The sequence below is a fragment of the Hyperolius riggenbachi genome, chromosome 10, assembly GCF_040937935.1.
Source record: "Hyperolius riggenbachi isolate aHypRig1 chromosome 10, aHypRig1.pri, whole genome shotgun sequence".
NCBI lineage: Eukaryota > Metazoa > Chordata > Amphibia > Anura > Hyperoliidae > Hyperolius > Hyperolius riggenbachi.
This window is the reverse complement of record NC_090655.1, coordinates 240,649,692-240,668,569: the sequence shown is the minus strand read 5'-3', so window position 1 is coordinate 240,668,569 and position 18,878 is coordinate 240,649,692. Positions and strand designations below refer to the sequence as shown.

Sequence of the window (18,878 nt, the reverse complement as noted above, 5' to 3'; positions counted from 1 at the left end):
GTGGATGTGAGGAGAGAAGGCCAACTGGAGAGGAGGCAGAGGGAAGGCAGGACTGTGGCATGCTGGGAGTATAGTGCACAGGTAGCTATACACCAACTTATTATGCTTTCCTGTAAAACTCTGCATGGCTCTACCACCCACAAGTGACTGCAAAGGGTAGTGCTGGTAGGAAAGGGGGCCTGTATTCATAGTTTCACCACTGACAACTGTACAGCCTAGATCATCCTCCCTTTGTTATCTATCTATCTAAGAAGGCAGCAGCATCCTGTAGAGAGCACAAGACCACATCACTGAGGATGGATGAGAACCAGAGTCACATGATGGAGAGGATATTCAACTTGACCCTTGAGATCATCTGTCTGCTGACTGGAGAGGTGAGGAGGTCACATGATGTAATTCTTATCTCTAGCTATAAGACGCACAGCCAGGTCTGGGCCAAGACAGAGGCAGGGAATGTATTAGCCTCTGAGCACACAGCCCTAAGGATGCACCTGTGTCCACTCAAATTCCCCCCTTTGGAGTGCCTGGCCAATGCAGAGTCATGAGCTGAGATTGTAGTGCTGCTCCTCACTGCACCAGGAACTCAGCCATGTCACAGCCTAGCAGCATATTCCCTGTAGTGGCGTCTCATTATTTTGATCACCAGAGGGAGAAGAGGAGATGCTGTGAGCCTGGAAAAGTTGAGTTCCTGGTGTGGTGAGGTGAGTAGGCAAGACTACAGGCTCTGCATGTTGAGGTATGAGAGGGGGTGGGGCTGCACTGGGGGTGCATTTGGATACCGATATTGTGGGGGAAAAATTGGCAGGAGGGGGATTTCAAATCTCCGCCTCTAGTGCTGGGGAACCCTGTCTTGACCCTGCACTTAGATGAGGAGGATTCTGGGAGGTCATGTGACATTACTGCTGATCTTTCTATACAGAGTTTTCCTCTAGTGAAGTCTGGTGATCATGTGACCATTACTGTACCCCAACCTCACACCCTGATATCTGAGAGACACAATGCGCAGATGATTCTGGAAGTCACCAGGAAGATGATGGAGCTGCTGATAAGAGAGGTGAGCAGTGCTGGGAATTATGGGACTTTATCCAGTGACAGGAAGGGGTGTGTCCGGGTGGTGACTATATCATTGTTGTGTCAGGTTTCTATAAGGTGTCAGGATGTAGCTGTCTATTTCTCCGTGGAGGAGTGGCAGTATTTAGAAGCACACAAGGACCTCTACAAGGACACCATGATTGAGAATCAGCATCCCCTCACATCACCGGGTAAGAGGAGACTTTCATGTCTTGTAAAGAAGAGAGCAGTATGGAGGGTCCACCTAGTTCCCCCATCATTTGATAATCACATAGAAATAATGTAATCAGTCAGTGTTTGTTCCCTACAGATGTATCCAGTAACAGTAACCCACCAGAGAGATTTACAGGTCCACTTTATTTCAAGGATTGTCCAAAAGAAGATCACACCACCCTCCACCATTATCAGGTAGGTGGGACTGAGGGTCCCCAGAGACCCCAAACTGTGTGGCATTGTTTCCTTCTGCATATGCTGTTATCTGTGTTCACATTTTACATTATCTCTCACTTTGTGCACTCAGGGTGGAGAACTTATAAATGGAATTGCTGTGGTTAAAGAGGAAGAAGAGGAGACATATGTGATGGGTGATCAGCAGTCTATGGAGGGGAGTGACATGATGGGGACAAGTAAAGAGGAAGAAGAGGAGACATTTGTGAGGAGTGATCAGCAGTCCAAGGAGGAGGGTGACATGATGGGGACAAGTAAAGAGGAAGAAAAAGAAACATATGTGAGGAGTGATCAGCGGTCTCTGGAGGAGGGTGACATAATGAGGACAAGTAAAGAGGAAGACGAAGAAACATATGTGAGGAGTGATCAACAGTCTCTGGAGGAGGGTGACATGATGAGGACAATTAAAGAGGAGGACAATGTTACAGAGGGCAGAACAGGTGAGTAATCAGCAGTAAATATAGATTAAATTTGTATCTATATTGCGGTTATTATTATTATTTATTATTATTATTATAATAACGGTTATGACTGTCACTGCTCATAGACTGGCTATTATATGGAGTTATGCTATGTGCTCATATTAGACTTTTGCCATCTATAACTATCAGTCATGATTAACTATCATTAACTATCATTCATGATAGTATTTGGTGACAACTTGCTAATAATAGCAGTACTGACACCCTAAGGAAGAGAAAGGTCTCTTTATTCTCTCACACTGGGCTGCCCTCTTTTCCTCTGAGACTTCAGCAGTGGCCGTTTGCTAGTAATACCTAATAAAGTGTTACATATCTGCTAATTTAGTTACAGCGGTGATCCCTTTATGTCATAGTTCTGCCATCTTAGTGCGATCCCTGGTTGCATAACAGTGATCCTTCCCCACTTATGGTTGTGTCACATGAATATTGTCAAAAAATCCCAATCGTTATGTGCTTTTTCTTCATTACAATCAGTAAGCGCTTAGTGATTTTTGGCAATTGCATGTGCATGAGTTCTCTGCAGCTCTCAAGGTAGCATTTATTAGTGCAAGGGAATATGTGTTCCCTGAGCCAATGAATGCCGTTTTTGAATGATCACTGTTACAGCTAGTTAAAGGGGAACTGAAGTGAGAGTGATATGGTAAAGCAGAGGGACACCAAGAGCCCCAATAGTTTAATTCGTCTTGGGGACAACAAAGTAAATGAGAAGTTAAAATTATACTTACAAACCAGGGTTACCAATAGGCAACCACTGTATAGGCAGGTGGGGAAAACAATCCTGACCCCACTCAGGAATAAAAAGTCGCTCTCTGTAGACAGGAAAATTCGGTAACAACCCTCCACCCAGGGTGGTCTCAATGTAGTGTACAAGATACAGAGGCGCCAAGAGAATAAAAGGTAATTAAATGAACTTAAAAAACCAACTGGTTAAAAAGAGGAGGCAGCGGTGGTCTTACCCCCTCCAAACAGATACAGGCAAGGACTGCGATTCAGACAGTCAACAATTTATTCGGAACTCCAAAAAACAATGCAACGCGTTTCACGGGCCATACATCCCGCTTCCTCAGGCAAAATACAGTAGGAGTCACAGCTGCAGAAAATACACAAACAGACAACCAGAGGCATAAAATCATCAAAGTGCTGATATGAATACGTAAATTTACATTTTGCATTACATTTTAGTGACAAGTTGTGCGCGGGTTATAAATATTAGTTTCGAACTGATAGTAGTCTCAAAGGTATGCTTGACAGCTTTAGAATGGGTAGGGGAAATGTTAAAGGTGCATTGTGCTGAACAGAGTAAGACCAATGATAAATACAAACAAATATGCAAATACTCAAAGTAAAAATTGGCTGAGTTTGCTGCCGGTTGTTGCGGACATCATGCAGAACAACAGTGAATAGTGGGTGAAATTGGGAGAAAGGGTTGACATGGTCTAGAGGAGGAGGACGGAGGGAGGGTGTTGGAATGGCTAAAAAACAGGTGGGGGTGTTTTTGGCAGCAAGTAAACAAGGGTATAAGGAGAAGGCAGACTTGCCATCTGTATTATATCAGCGAGCTCGGCGCTTCTGTAATGCCAGAGGACACCTGAGTTCATTAAGTAGCATGGATTAGTATGAGGAATGTGAGAGTACTTCCAGGCGGAAGTGTGTCATATACATTATTAGAAGGATAAAAGAGAGGACTATTAAAAGACTGAACTGATTAGGTAAAGTGCTTAATGTATTTTTTCTAATACTTCATTAAGACCCTCCGGAACCAAAGTCCTGAGGGTCTGTATCCAATACATTTCCAGTTTTTTTAGGGTAACAGAGGCCGCCGGGGCACTGTCGTTGATCTGATCAATGAGAGTGATGGTGAAGGTGTCACGGGTGCCGTCGTGTGTGTGTGGTGAAAGTGACGTGAGACACTGTGCAAAGGGAAGTGTTTGTGGATATTCCTTTTGTGTTGTCCTATCCTACTACGGGCTTCTTGTGTGGTTTTGCCGATATACTGGAGACGGCAAGAACAGGAAATGAGATAGATGATACATTTGGAATGGCATGAGATATGTTTTTTTATTTGGTATTGAGTACCTGTGGTGTGAGAACTGAAGCTGACGGTGTTGGTAATGAAAGGACAGGCTAAACAGCGGGTGTGGTTACAGGCCCAGGAGCCGGGGGGAAGTGTATTGGAAGAGGCAGAGGGAGGATGGTTGCGAAGTTTACTGGGAGCTAACAGAGTGATATGGTGGCTGCCATATTTATCTCCTTTTGAACAATATCAGTTGCCTGGCTGTCCTGCTGATCTATTTGGCTATAACAGTGTCTGAATCACACACCAGAAACAAGCATGCAGCTAATCTTGTCAGATCTGACAATAATGTCAGAAACACCAGATCTGCTGTATGCTTGTTGAGGGGCTATGGATAAATTATATTAGAGGCAGAGGATCAGCAGGATAGCCAGGCAACTGTTATTGCTTAAAAGTAAATACATATGGCAGCCTCCACGTCTCTCTCTCTTCAGTTGCCCTTTAAAGTAATCATTCTTCACTTAGGGCTGCTAAGCATGTTTTGATTGCACTTGTTTGGCAATTGTATTACAGTTTATAATCAGGGAGTGAGATTTGCAGCCTGATCGTGCCTAAAATGCACGGGGCAAGGCATTGATTGGGGCAAGGCAACATGTGTTCCCTGAGCCAATCTGTGCCTGTTTTTTTGAGTGATCACTGTTACAGCCAGTAACAGTGCTCATTCATAAGCTGGGACCACAGTTGCATCATGGAAATCTTGGAAATCAGGTACACTTTTCTATGGTTTTGCATATGTAGTATGTGCTTTAGCGTGCGCTTCAACAACTATAAGCCTCCAGAATTTTCTGGCAGTCTATGATAATCGCAGGTGCTTTACGATTTTATGCATGAAGGTACATACGATTCCATTTTTTAAATGCGTGAGAATCGCGGTAGAAAATTCTTATAGTTTCAAACAAACTCACACATTACTATTGAAAAGCATTACGTGTGGTCCCAGTTCTTGTTAAATAAATTCAGAGGCTCCCTCTGCAGGAACGGCTATGTCATTATAACAATTACTGCAAAAATAAATGGACTTTGAAATAGACTAAGAAAGCCATAGGAGCACCTTGAGAATGATACAGTGATTCTCAACCTTTTCAGCACATGTAGCCATTTGTGGGTCATCCTTAAGCAAATGTACCCCTTACCGAAGTGGGCGTGGCCATTACATGTTGTGGGTTGAGCCATATACTAGCGAAATACCGTTACCCCTTTGAACCATCTCATGACCTCTTTGATACGCTGCAATTCTGCTCGTTGGAAGCGATAAGTATTATCTAACAATTTTACTGCTACATTGCTTGACTGTTCTTAAGAAGGTTTATCCTTAAAGTGTTGAAGTTTTTATGATACAAGTGAGTTGCTCCTGGTCTTTCTATCCTTAAAGTGGATTACATACTTGAATCTGTTTCTTTCCGGATGTTGCACCGCTTGGTTAAGTTGATAAGTCAGTATCGGGCAGTTTTTATGGTGTGCACTCACTTTTGCTCTTCTTGATCAAGAATAAACAAATAAGAAGTACGTTTTTTTCAGAGTACAATGAGCCATAAATTAGTTGTTTACTATGTTGCTGTCAAAAAGGTCAGCACTATCAAATGTCCCCCAATCTCCCTGCCAGTTCCATGCAGCCACCTTGTAACACACTAGAACAAATGCTCAAGTGACAGGCAGGTTACTGGACCAATCAGAGTGCAGCAATATTGTTCTTTAAAACTACTGGACCTGCCTGTCTCCAGGCGGGTTCAGTGGAGCGATTGTTAAATGTAATGAAGCGCTCCTTAAACTAATTGAGGCCAGCGTAATTGGACTGTGCTCGCTATAGCTGCATAGCATACACAGAGAAGTGTAACACTCCCTGTAGTCATTAAGCTGCGCTGCTGTAGTGATTCAAGCCCAACATCTGATAAGATGTGATTTATCAGATAAAGAAATGCGCTAAGTTAACCCTACTCCCAGCCAAAATACACCAGGCCAGGCCATAGCCAGATGCAATAGCTAGAATTCCTGGTGGGTCATGACGGAGCGACCATCTGCCAACTTCTAGGTTATACACCAACTGCTATATCTGCATCAGAGAATAAACATAACAGCAGATAAACTATGTTGAGGAACACAGTTCAGGTAGCCCAAAAAAGTGTGAGTCAGGACATCTTACCAGTGTCTGAGAAACCATAGGGCTAAGGACGAATACACCAATAACGCGAGCAGGAGAGAGAAGAGTGATTATGCTGATATTTCAATGTGGGGAATTTTGAAAGAAGCTGGTGGGGGTTCCGGTTTAGAGTTCTATTTCTTTTAAGATTAGGAGAGGGACAGTGAAACGTAGGTCTGTCAATCTAGGACACCGATCTTGAACCGATATTAAGACAAGTCCCAAGGCTGCACAGCAACCAGGGAGTTCCTCAGGAAAGTCTAAGAGTATGTGATTTCCCCTCATGGCACACCAACAAAGCAAAAGGGAAGCCCCAACGATACTGAATGTTGCAAGCCTGTAAAGCATCCAGAAGAGGTTGCAGGACTCCTGTGCTGTTGGAGGGTTTCATAGGCCAGGTCTGAAAAACTTTTATAGCAGATAAATCAAACTGTTACTCATTCAGAGACCGCATTTTGCTAAGGAGTTCCTCCTTCTCTGTGTATTAATGGAGTGTGCAGATCACATCCCTTGGAGCAGCATCAGAACGGCCACATGGCCTGAGAGCTCTGTGAAATCGATCAAACTGGAAAGGAGTGGATTCATGTTTTCCTAGGATCCCATTAAAAGTGACACGTACAACTGAGGGAAGATCCTCATGCAAAGTAGCTTCACGGAGCCCTTTAAGGCGGACATTATTCCATCTGTTGCGGTTTTCTTGATCTTCCTGCTTATATAGCGCTTGCCTGATAAGGCGATTAATGTCTGTTAGGCTGGAAGAGATGTCCGCTAGGGTCACATCATGTGCCAGGACTCGCTTCTCCATGGCCTTAACCCTATGTCCTACGTGCGCCATGTCTGTTCTGAGGCCTGCTATCTCTGAATGAATGATCAATTCCATTTGTGGCAGCATGTGGTCAAGGTCAGCTTTTGTAGAGGGCTGCACCTCATACGATCTGGTGAGTCAGCCCTAGAGCTTGCCCTGTGTAGGGGAGATGGTGCTTCGCGTAGCTCTGCATTTCTTGTTGTTTGTAGTTTTAAGTGCCCGGTGCCATCTTGTCCTCATCACTGTTATGAGAGGCAGAGCGGGTGTTCTGGAAGAGCCGTGCAATGTCAGCAGTGCCGGAGTCTTTAGTCCTGGCGCCTGACTTCTTACTAGACCTGGACATCAGATCTGGTGGGTGAGTAGCATGGATGGTAAGGGTAAGACCCGATAATACAGCTGGAGTTCAGTGGAATTATCTGCCTGCCATGACATTCTGGCCACATAATTGTTTTTAAGTGAAATAGTTGGGAGTGTTTATAGAGGAGTATGGAACCTGTTAGCATTGGCACTTCCTCTCTTGTACTGCAGAGGGCAGTCATATCCTTTATACGGGAAGACACAAGGAGCGTGCAGATTTCCTGTGAGTAGGCGTGACTTCATGAGCGGCACATTCCCAGTAACAGGAGCTGCTTGTGTATGAAGGAAAGAAGACATGCATGAGTCATTCCTGTTACTGGACATGCGGGGTCATGGACTTGTGCGTGCGCAGCCACAATCTGCTCATTCACATCTGCTTCACAGGATTCATAACTGCTGCGCCAACCGGAAATGGGAGGGACAGAGGAAGCAGCAAGAGCAGTAATACCTTCCACACAACTCTATGTACAATGCTAATAAATTCATAAAATAAAAATCGGATCATGTCAGGTTTGTTACAAAGGTTTTGCATGGGGGCCCAGTGATTTCTAGACATGCCCTTTCCCTGCCCCCCACCAATCTGTCCAATAGGAGCTGTAGCAGTTTGGTTACTTATTAGTCAGAAGAATGGGAGGAGAGATATGGCTATACTGTGTATATATATATATATGTATATATATATATATATATATATATATATATATATATATATATATGTGTGTGTATATATATATATATATATATATATATATATATATATATATATATAGGGGTATATATGTTTGTATTTATATCCAGCTACAGAAGTATTAGCGGCTTTGGGTCTCCATGATATAAATGGGAAAACCCTCTACCTCACCGCTCCTATAATTTGGTGTTGTGTAATGTCACAATATTTGTATCTGCACAGTTAGAAACATAAAGGTACATTACAAGGGGCATATGGGTGACAGGAGGATACAATGGTAAGAAGAATGTGTAAGTGACACCACATTGCTCTACAAGCATAACACAGATATCTTGCTATAAGTACATATACTGTAGGTCTGTTGTCACAAGAGTAACACATTGCTTCCATTATCTCATTAAGCTCTACAATTTGCTGCTTTACCATGTATGGCCAATGCTTTATGTGTGGGGAGGATTAATGAGATGCAAATAACTGACTTGTATGCAAATATGCAAATTGTGTGCAGCTAATCACATTTCTCAGGAAATTAATTTCATTATCCAAATTCCAAGATACAGAAAATGTATATACAAAGCAAAGTTCTTGTCATGTGATTGGCTGACTGTAATGAGCACAACCTTCTGCAGTTCTCTGTTAGGCTATTAATCAAAGAAAAGGAGTCCCGGAGCTCAACTGTGTAGTGGAGTTTCAATACCAGGGAGTCAACCAGTCTGCACCTGGATCCAACAAGGTGCACGTAAATCAGGCCAGCAAGAAAAGAAGACTGGGTCTCCACCTGGATTTATGCAGTTATAGCAGAAAACTTTATTCCATAGCAGCAAAAAGCACACAACGTTTCGGCACTAGGCCTTTGTCAAGTGTTACCAAATACAACCAGTGTTCACATATATGTAACAAACAGCATAAAAGACACACCCAAAGAAACTGGGCGGGCACAAAACTTAAAGGAGAGATCACAGCCAATAATTTAAAGGGACAATGCAATATACAAAATCCATTACAAAAAGCATCTTAAACTAAAATCATCATTTAGTCCATTGGGAGTGTGAGTACTTAGCTTATCAATCCATCTGCTTTCACGTCTCAATAGAGCAGTCTGTCCATCAATATGAGCAGCCGTAAACACCTTCTCCAGAACACACCAACGCAGGTCACTTACAGTATGGTCGCACTCGTAAAAATGTTTACCTAAGGGAGAGTACATTTTTTTTTTTGTCAGGATCATTAATATACTTCCTATACAATCTAATGTCACTGCGATGTTCATTAATTCGCACACGTACTTCCAGTGTAGTTTGTCCTACATAGCCCATACCACACGGGCATTTCAATAAATACACTGCATTGGTGGTTACACATGAGAATTTGCCATTCACCTTGATTTTCGTTCCTCTCCTAGGGTGACATACATAATCCCCCTTAATAATGCTGGAACAGTTTTGGCAGCTGAGACATGGGAATATCCCCAGCTGTTTAGGTAGAAAGGTGTCCCTTGAAGGTGTGGTGTGCTTCACATCAGCCCTCACTAACATATCTCTAATACTCTTGCCCTTCTTATATACAAAAGATGGAGGGGTGGGAAATACTTTAGATAATATAGGGCCAGCTTGTATGAGAGTCCAGTTATCCAATATACTCTTTTTGACCAATCTAGCATGTGTATCAAAAGTGGAAATAAATTGCACCCCTCTGTCTTGTTGGTAATTGGGCCTTTTGCGCCTCAGCTTTGTTCTATCCATCATGGCAACAGCAGATGCTGTACGTTCCACCTCTTCTTTTTTGTAACCTCTTTCTGTGAAATTTTCAACAAGTCTATTCGCTTGTTTAGTATAATCCTCATCCGTAGAAGTGATGCATCTAGCGCAGATGAACTGACTTTTAGGGAGGCCTCTAATCAGAGAGCGTGGATGGCAGCTACTCGCTAATGGGGCGTTATTTCTATCTGTGTTCTTTTTGTATAGGTCAGTATGAAGCACACTATCACTCAGATATATATCCACATCCAAAATAGTGTAAATTGTTCTTATGGAACGCCAAGTGAATTTGATAGAACTATGATGGATGTTTAAATCATTCACAAACGTCCTCAAGTCGTCCTCCGATCCCTTCCAGCAAAAAAAACAGATCGTCAATATAGCGGCAGTATGCAAGGCCCCATTTGAACATATTCCCAAGGATGAATTTCGACTCAAAAGCCCCCCATGAAGATGTTAGCCAGTGTGGGTGCATTAGGGGCCCCCATCGGCACTCCCCTTATTTGTAAAAATAAATCTTTCTGCACCTGAAATAACTAGACTTCAAACATAGGCTTAACAAGTCCATGATGAACGATGGATCAGCAGGGGGGTTTTCCTTGTGGTCTAATGACTTACCAATCGACTCCATAGCCTCAATATGAGGTATGTTAGTGGATAAGCTCACTACATCCAGGCTTACCAGATAATTAACATTCTTAATGTTTGTTCCTGTCAAAAAATTCAGAAACTCTGTGGTATCCTGTAGACACTGTGGGATGTCCTTAAAGAGGAATTGAACTAAAAAAAGTCACTAAATTGAGACTCTTTATCCCTTAGTAATTAATTATTAGATAAAAAAAACACTTGTCACATGCAATATAAAAATATATATATATGCGCAATTCAACTTTGAGTAAACGTTTTTTTGGAGACTGGCAGGCTCCATTTTGCAGCTCTCACTTCATGGGAGGTGCAGTCAGATTCCCTGGGCGGTGTTACAGTTGTCCCATTCACGCCCACTGAACGAGATTTACAGCCCTGTGTCATGATGTCATCAGCAGTCGCCCAGGCTGTCACAGGACACTGACACTGTAAGGCTGCTGCACTGTACTGTCACACGAGTTCACATGTAAAGTAAGCTGTTTCAGCTGATTTTCTCAAGCTTCCAGCTGCCCTGGTCTACCCTAGTTAGCGAATCCTCTTTCATGTCAACCATCTCTTGCCCCCCCCCCCTCTCCTCCTGTAGTTAGCATGGTAAGCAGGGGCAATCCCCTTATGTGGTCCAGCTGCCATGGTCTCCCCTATAGGTAGCGCTGCAGAGGGAATCCCCTAAATTGACACTCTGAAGCTCTGACCTGTGAAGCTGCAGCGTGATGTATGATAGTCATACATCACTGTCCTGTCCTCTATAGCCGCTGCACTCTGCTCCTGGAAGTAGAGACATCCTGATACAGCCACTGGGTCTTTAAACTGATGTCACCTCTGAAGCTGCAGCAAATCACTGTGCGTCTGATAAAAGCGTACACTCTGTGTACAATGCTCTATTTCCTGGAGCAGAAAGCGTGCAGCAGCTACTGAGGACACAACAGTGATGTATGACTCTCATACATCACTGTGCTGCAGCTATACACGTCAAAGCTTCAGAGTTTTAATTTAGGGGATTCCCTCTGCAGTGCTATCTATAGGGGAGACCAGGGCAGCTGGATGATGCCAGAGGGGATTCCCCCTGCCTGCTGTAACCTACCTACGGGAGAGTGCTGACTGTAGTGTTGAGTCTGACAGCACATCTCTTCCCTGTATTAGCTGATGCAGGCCCCTTCTCCCCCTTCCTTAGTCTGCTGGGCTCTGTGCTGTGAAGGGGGGGAGGAGGGGGGATCCTCCTCTGTGCACTCAGGCGTGAGTCTGCTGGGCTCTTTGTTGAGCACTGTCCCTCTACTGCGCTTCCCAGCCTCTCCTCCCCCTCCACTATCTACTCTGCTAGGCTCTCTCCTGTATCCTTCCCTGTGATGTCCGTGGTCGCTCCTCCAAAAGCTCTCTCGCCCTCCTCTCCACTCTAATCTCCTCTCTTTCCCTCCGCTGTCTGCTTCACTGAGTCCGCTCTGCCTGTCATTTCCCCTTCTTCTACCTTCTGAGGAGACGCCAGCTGAGGACGTCACGTAAAAAGTAAACAAAACATGCCTGCAAGAACTCTTGCGAGCACAATACATAGGTGGCATTTAGCTGACGTACAAGACTTCCCAGCATTCTCTGCAAGCCTGCCGGGGAGTTATCAAGTGATTGCCGCAGCATCCAACATCAGGTGGGAGGGGATGAATTCAATTATTTATATTATGAGTTTTATTCACATGTTTTTATCATATATTGCACAGTTTTTTGTCTATGATTTTTAAAAAGGATTCCAATGGGTTTTTTTTTGAAATTTACAGTTCAGGTCCACTTTAACAGGCTGCAATATGCTATCAATATAAATGCCCAATGGTTCCAGCAGGGAATCAGATGCTGACAGTATCGGTCTGCCAGACGGATGGATAGGATCTTTATGTACTTTGGGTAGAGTTTACAGTACTGGTACCCTATAATCTTCCTTAATCAATGCAGATTTCAGGCTATTGGATATTAATCCAGTCTCATAGGCCTTCCCCACTAATTATTTGATGTCAGCTTTAATCCTTAGTAAGGCAGTGTAAGTCTCTGTGTCCCCTACCTGCTTGCGTAGCTCCAGGACATAACTGTTGGTGTCCTGTACTACCAGCAAAAATCTATTAACCCTTCGCACTCTCGCATGCAAATGTTCAAACAAATGCATTCACAGATTCACTCATCTAGACACCACTGTTATCCCTACAGCTAAGTTAAAAGCCGGGGTCTTAGTTCACAGAAGAATGCATTCTTATGCTTAGTCACCTATACTGCGCAGAAGTATCCAGGTAAACATAGGTGTTCTAACTCTGGCCCTGTAACATGCATAGTGCAGACATGCAAACATTCATTGCATCAAACTTATCAATGGATTAGGAGCACACATCCTGACGTCCTCACCTGGGACAGATAGTGCATCTTACCAATTGCACAAGGGAGCTAATGTAATGTATCCATGTGCACCATGCACATACACCAGCATAAGCTGTGTGCATGCTGACAAACACATACAGGGGAAGGAGGGAGTGCACTGAATTAAAACCCTAGCCACAGGGGTCGGTAACAAGAAAAAAAAAACATATATCCAGGCACATCGCTTCTAAGTTATTAAGGAAATGGAGGTGCTGAAGGGGGTGTGGCCAGAAAACAGCAAAAATACTACCAGGGCTCCCCCTTTGTCAGCTTTTTTTTGAATAACCGTATCATCAGTCTGCAGCTGTTTCAAAGCATTTTTTTTCTTTCACAGTGATATTATGGGCTGTTTTATATTTATCCTGTTCCCAATGCAACTCCAGCTCATGCAGCACCGTCTGTTCGAACACATCCAGAGTGACATTAGTAATAGGAGCCTCAGATTTATTAGCTGATCTTAGTCTCAAAGGAATGTCATTATTCCCACTGGTGTCTGCGCGATTAAGGCTGTTAACAGGTTCTCTTAACAGATGCCACAAAGGCCATTTCATCTTGCGCATAAACGTATACATGTCCACCTTCAGATCAAACGATTCTTGATGAAAGCTGGGGACACGCTCAAGAACAGTCCGTTCTGCAGGATTGAAACTTTTTCCAGAAACATTAATGACCAGTGTTCGGTCATCCAAGGGTGCATTTCCCACTATGCGTCCTCCGCCCCCAGCTAACGCTGTGTCCCCCGCATCAATGTTAATGTCTCTTATACTCACATCACCAGCTGTTAGTTGCCGAGTCCCCGGGGTCAGCGTTAATGGCGGTTTTGGCTTCTTGTGACCCGTCTCGGAGTCGGTGATGGTGGCGGGCGTTGCGCTGCGTAACGGTTCCTGTTCAGTTGCGGCCTCCTTGCCGGGAGCTCCCTGGAGCTCGGCGCTGTCATGCGCACTTCATCTCTGCTTCCTCCGCCTGCGTCTATGGAGGACATGATCTGCGCATGGAGGAAAAATGTTTTAGCCATTTATTTAGGAAAGGGTTCTTTACAGTAAGGGATTAGGATGTGGAATGCATTGCCACAGGAGGTAGTTATGGCAAACTCTATACTGCATTGCCACAGGAGGTAGTTATGGCAAACTCTATACCTGCATTTAAAGGGGGCTTAGATGCCTTTCTTGCATTGAAAGACATCCATGTCTACAATTACTAGGTAATGCCTAATGATGTTGATCCAGGGATTTTATCTGATTGCCATCTGGAGTCGGGAAGGATTTTTTTCCCTTTTGGGGCTAATTGGACCATGCCTTGTAAGGGTTTTTTGCCTTCCTCTGGATCAACAGGGATATGTGAGGGAGCAGGCTGGAGTTGTACTTTGTTCTCTGGTTGAACTCGATGGACGTATGTCTTTTTTCAACCCAAGTAACTATGTAACTATGTCCATCTTAAACTGAATAATATTAGGTCAGAAATTGACTGACTAAAAAATGAACTGATGCACAAAGAGACTGAGGAATACACTCAGTTTAAGGTCAAACTGGACGATTTAATTAAGGAGACAAAAGAACTCACCTTAAAGATCAAGAAGCAAAAGTTTCAAAGGGACACACAGGATTATGCCACCAATCAGGTTTATACATGGAGCCTCATCAGACGTGCACAGCGTAGAGTAAGAAGGGGGTTCGATGGATTATAGACATGTCCGCATAGTAATCAAGGAGATTCGGAATCTGATGTAGAACAGCAAGGGGGCGCTAGACATTTTTTTTCCCGCAGGGGCCTCCGTAGACACAGGCGGAGGAAGCAGAGATAAAGTGCGCATGACAGTGCCGAGCTCCCGGCAAGGAGGCCGCAACTGAACAGGAACTGTTATGCAGCGCAACACCCGCCACCATCACCGACTCAGAGGCGGGTCACAAGAAGCCAAAACCACCATTAACGCTGACCCCGGGGACTCGACAACTAACAGCAGGTGATGTGCGTATAAGAGACATTAACATTGATGCGGGGGACACAGCGTTAGCTGGGGGCGGAGGACGCATAGCGGGAAATGCACCCTTGGATGACCGAAAAACTGGTCATTAATGTTTCTGGAAAAAGTTTCAATCCTGCAGAACGGACTGTTCTTGAGCATGGACTCAGTTTTGTCCCTAGCTTTCATCAAGAACTGTTTGATCTGAAGGTGGACATGTATACGTTTATGCGTAAGATGATAATATCATCAGTGAAAGAAAGAAATGCTTTGAAATAGCTGCAGACTGATGATACGGTTATTTACAAAAAAGCTGACAAAGGGGGAGTCCTGGTAGTACAGGACACCAACAGTTATGTCCTGAAGCTACGCAAGCAGGTAGGGGGCACAGAGACTTACACTGCCTTACTGAGTGACCCGTCCTTGAGGATTAAAGCTGACATCAAAGAATTAGTGGGGAAGGCCTATGAGACTGGATTAATATCTAATAGTCCGAAATCTGCATTCATTAAGGAACATTATAGGGTACCAGTACTGTACACTCTACCCAAAGTACATAAAGATCCTATCCATCCGCCTGGCAGACCGATACTGTCAGCATCTGATTTAATGCTGGAACCATTGGGCATTTATATTGATAGCATATTGCAGCCTGTTGTAAAGGACATCCCACAGTGTTTACAGGATACCACAGAGTTTCTGAATTTTTGACAGGAATAAACATTGAGAATGTTAAATATCTGGTAAGCCTGGATGTAGTGAGCTTATCCACTAACATACCTCATATTGAGGCTATGGAGTCGATTGGTAAGTCATTAGACCACAAGGAAAACCCCCCTGCTGATCCATCGTTCATCATGGACTTGATAAGCCTATGTTTGAAGTCTAATTATTTGAGGGTGCAGAAGGATTTCTTTTTACAAATAAGGAGAGTGCCAATGGGGGCCCCTTATGCACCCACACTGGCTAACATCTTCATGGGGGACTTTGAGTCGAGATTCATCCTTGGGAATGATATGTTCAAAGAATGGGGCCTTGCATACTGCCACTATATTGACGATCTGTTTTTTTGCTGGAAGGGATCAGAGGACGACCTAAGGACGTTTGTGAATGATTTAACCACTTGCCGACCGCCCATAGCCAATTGGCGGCGGCAAAGTGGCACGCCCAGGACCACGTAACGCCAATTGGTGTTGGGTCCTGGGACACTGAAAAGCCGGGGATCGCGGTGCGCATCAGCCGGCATTAGGTTCCGCCCACCCGCAACCCCTCAATCACCGCATTGTAAGCGTATAATACGCTTTGTAATGTATACAAAGCGTATTATACAGGCTGCCTCCTGCCCTGGTGGTCCCAGTGATTGAGGGACCACCAGGGCTGGAGGCAGCCCCCCTAGTACACACCCAAGCACACTGTTCCTGCCCCCTGATCGCCCACAGCACACCTCAGACCCCCCCGCTGATTACCCCCCCAGACCCCTGTTTGCACCCAATCACCCCCCCTAATCACCCATCAATCACTCCCTGTCACTATCCATCAACGCGATTTTTTAGATTAGGTCCTAAACTGCCACTGGGCGCTCCTGATCACCCCCCCCCACACCCTCAGATCCTCACAAGACCCCCCTCCCCCCGTGTACTACATCTATTCTCCCCTGTAATCACCCACTGCTCACCTGTCAATCACCCATCAATTACCTCCTGTCACCACCTGTCACTGCCACCCATTAGATCAGACCCTAACCTGCCCCTTGTGGGAACCTGATTACCTGCTCACACCCTCAGATTGCCCGCAGACCCACCCTCAGATCACCTCCGAAAGTGCTTTGTTTACATCTGCTCTCCCCTCTAATCTCCCACTGATCACCCATAAATCACCCTGTCACCACCTGTCACTGCTACCCATCAAATCAGACCCTAATCTGCCCCTTGTGGGCACCCAATCACCCGCCCACACCCTCAGATAGCCCCCCGGACCCCCACTGATCAACTCGCCAGTGCATTGCTTGCATATATTCTCCCCTGTAATCACCTATCAATCACCCCGTCACCCCCTGTCCCCACCTGTTACTGCTACCCATCAGATCAGACCCTAATCTGCCCCTTGCAGGCACCCAATCACCCGCCCACACCCTCAGATAGCCCCCCAGACCCCCTTTGATCAACTCGCCAGTGCATTGCTTGCATATATTCTCCACTGTAATCACCTACTGATCACCCATCGATCACCCCATCACCCCCTGTAACCACCTGTCACTGCTACCCATCAGATCAGGCCCTAATCTGCCCCCTGCGGGCTTCTGATCACCTGGCCAAACCCTCACCCGCCCCACCGCAGTGACAGAATTTTTTTTTTCCTGATCACTGTTGGTCTCTACGACTTAATTGTGGCTGAGACCAACCGTTATGCCACACAATACGCAACCGCCAATCCAAGAAGCTACTATGCCCAGCCTTTTCGGTGAAAGCCACTCCAAGTTTCCGAACGTAAAATTTTTTTGGGGCCTTCTCGTTAACATGGGTCTAGTCAAAAAGAATGTATTGAGGTCTTATTGGTCTACGCACCCAATATTTCACATGTCCATGTTCTCTGCTGCCATGTTCAGGTCACGATTTGAGAACATCCTGCGCTTCCTGCACTTCAGTGCCAATACAACCTGTCATCTAAGAGGCCACCCTGCTTATGACCGATTCCACAAAATTCGGCCCCTCATAGACCACCTGTCATCAAAATTTGCAGATGCTTATACCCCTGAACAGTCATTTTGAGGCATTTGGTTTCCAGACTACTCCTCACGGTTTTGGGCCCCTAAAATGCCAGGGCAGTATAGGAACCCCACAAGTGACCCCATTTTAGAAAGAAGACACCCCAAGGTATTCCGTTAGGAGTATGGTGAGTTCATAGAAGATTTTTTTTTTTTGTCACAAGTTAGTGGAAATTGATTTTTATTGTTTTTTTTTTCACAAAGTGTCATTTTCCACTAACTTGTGACAAAAAATAAAATCTTCTATGAACTCACCATGCACCTAACGGAATACCTTGGGGTGTATTCTTTCTAAAATGTGGTCACTTGGTGGGTTCCTATACTGCCCTGGCATTTTAGGGGCCCTAAACCGTGAGGAGTAGTCTAGAAACCAAATGCCTCAAAATGACCTGTGAATAGGACGTTGGGCCCCTTAGCGCACCTAGGCTGCAAAAAAGTGTCACACATGTGGTATCTCTGTACTCAGGAAAAGTAGTATAATGTGTTTTGGGGTGTATTTTTACACATACCCATGCTGGGTGGGAGAAATATCTCTGTAAATGGACAATGGTGGCGAAAAAAAAAAAAATCAAAAAAATCTTATTTACAAAGATATTTCCCCCACCCAGCATGGGTATGTGTAAAAATGTACCCCAAAACACATTATACTACTTCTCCTGAGTACGGCTATACCACATGTGTGACACTTTTTTGCAGCCTAGGTGCGCTAAGGGGCCCAATATCCTATGAGTACATGTAGGATGTCACAGGTCATTTTGAGGCATTGGGTTTCTAGACTACTCCTCACGGTTTAGGGCCCCTAAAATGCCAGGGCAGTATAGGAACCCACCAAGTGACCACATTTTAGAAAGAAGACACCCCAAGGTATTCCATTAGGTGTATGGGGAATTCATAGAAGATTTTATTTTTTTGTCTCTGTAAATGGACAATTGTGTGTTAAAAAAATCTCATTTACAGAGATATTTCTCCCACCCAGCATGGGTATGTGTAAAAATACACCCCAAAACACATTATACTATTTCTCCTGAGTACGGTGTTATCACATGTGTGATACTTTTTTGCACCATAGGTGCGCTAAGGGGCCCAAAGTCCTATGAGCACCTTTAGGCTTTACAGGGGTGCTTACAATTTAGCACCCCCCAAAATGCCAGGACAGTAAACACACCCCACAAATGACCCCATTTTGGAAAGCAGACATCGCAAAGTATTCAGAGAGGGGCATGGTGAGTCCGTGGCAGATTTCATTTTTTTTGCCACAATTTAGCAGAAATGGAAACTTTTTTTTTTTAAATTCATTTATTTT

General features: G+C 44.5%; 1 protein-coding gene across 1 annotated transcript in view; it reads left to right on the top strand.

Annotated features, from left to right (window-relative positions):
- The window catches only part of LOC137536987 (zinc finger protein 208-like), a 71,659-nt gene that overhangs the window by 41,841 nt on the left and 10,940 nt on the right, over positions 1-18,878 (top strand). The window contains exons 9-13 of the mRNA XM_068259150.1: positions 255-374; positions 920-1,054; positions 1,139-1,262; positions 1,382-1,479; positions 1,592-1,958. Of these exons, the coding sequence (XP_068115251.1) occupies positions 255-374; positions 920-1,054; positions 1,139-1,262; positions 1,382-1,479; positions 1,592-1,958 (844 nt within the window). The remainder of the gene's footprint in view (positions 1-254; positions 375-919; positions 1,055-1,138; positions 1,263-1,381; positions 1,480-1,591; positions 1,959-18,878) is intronic.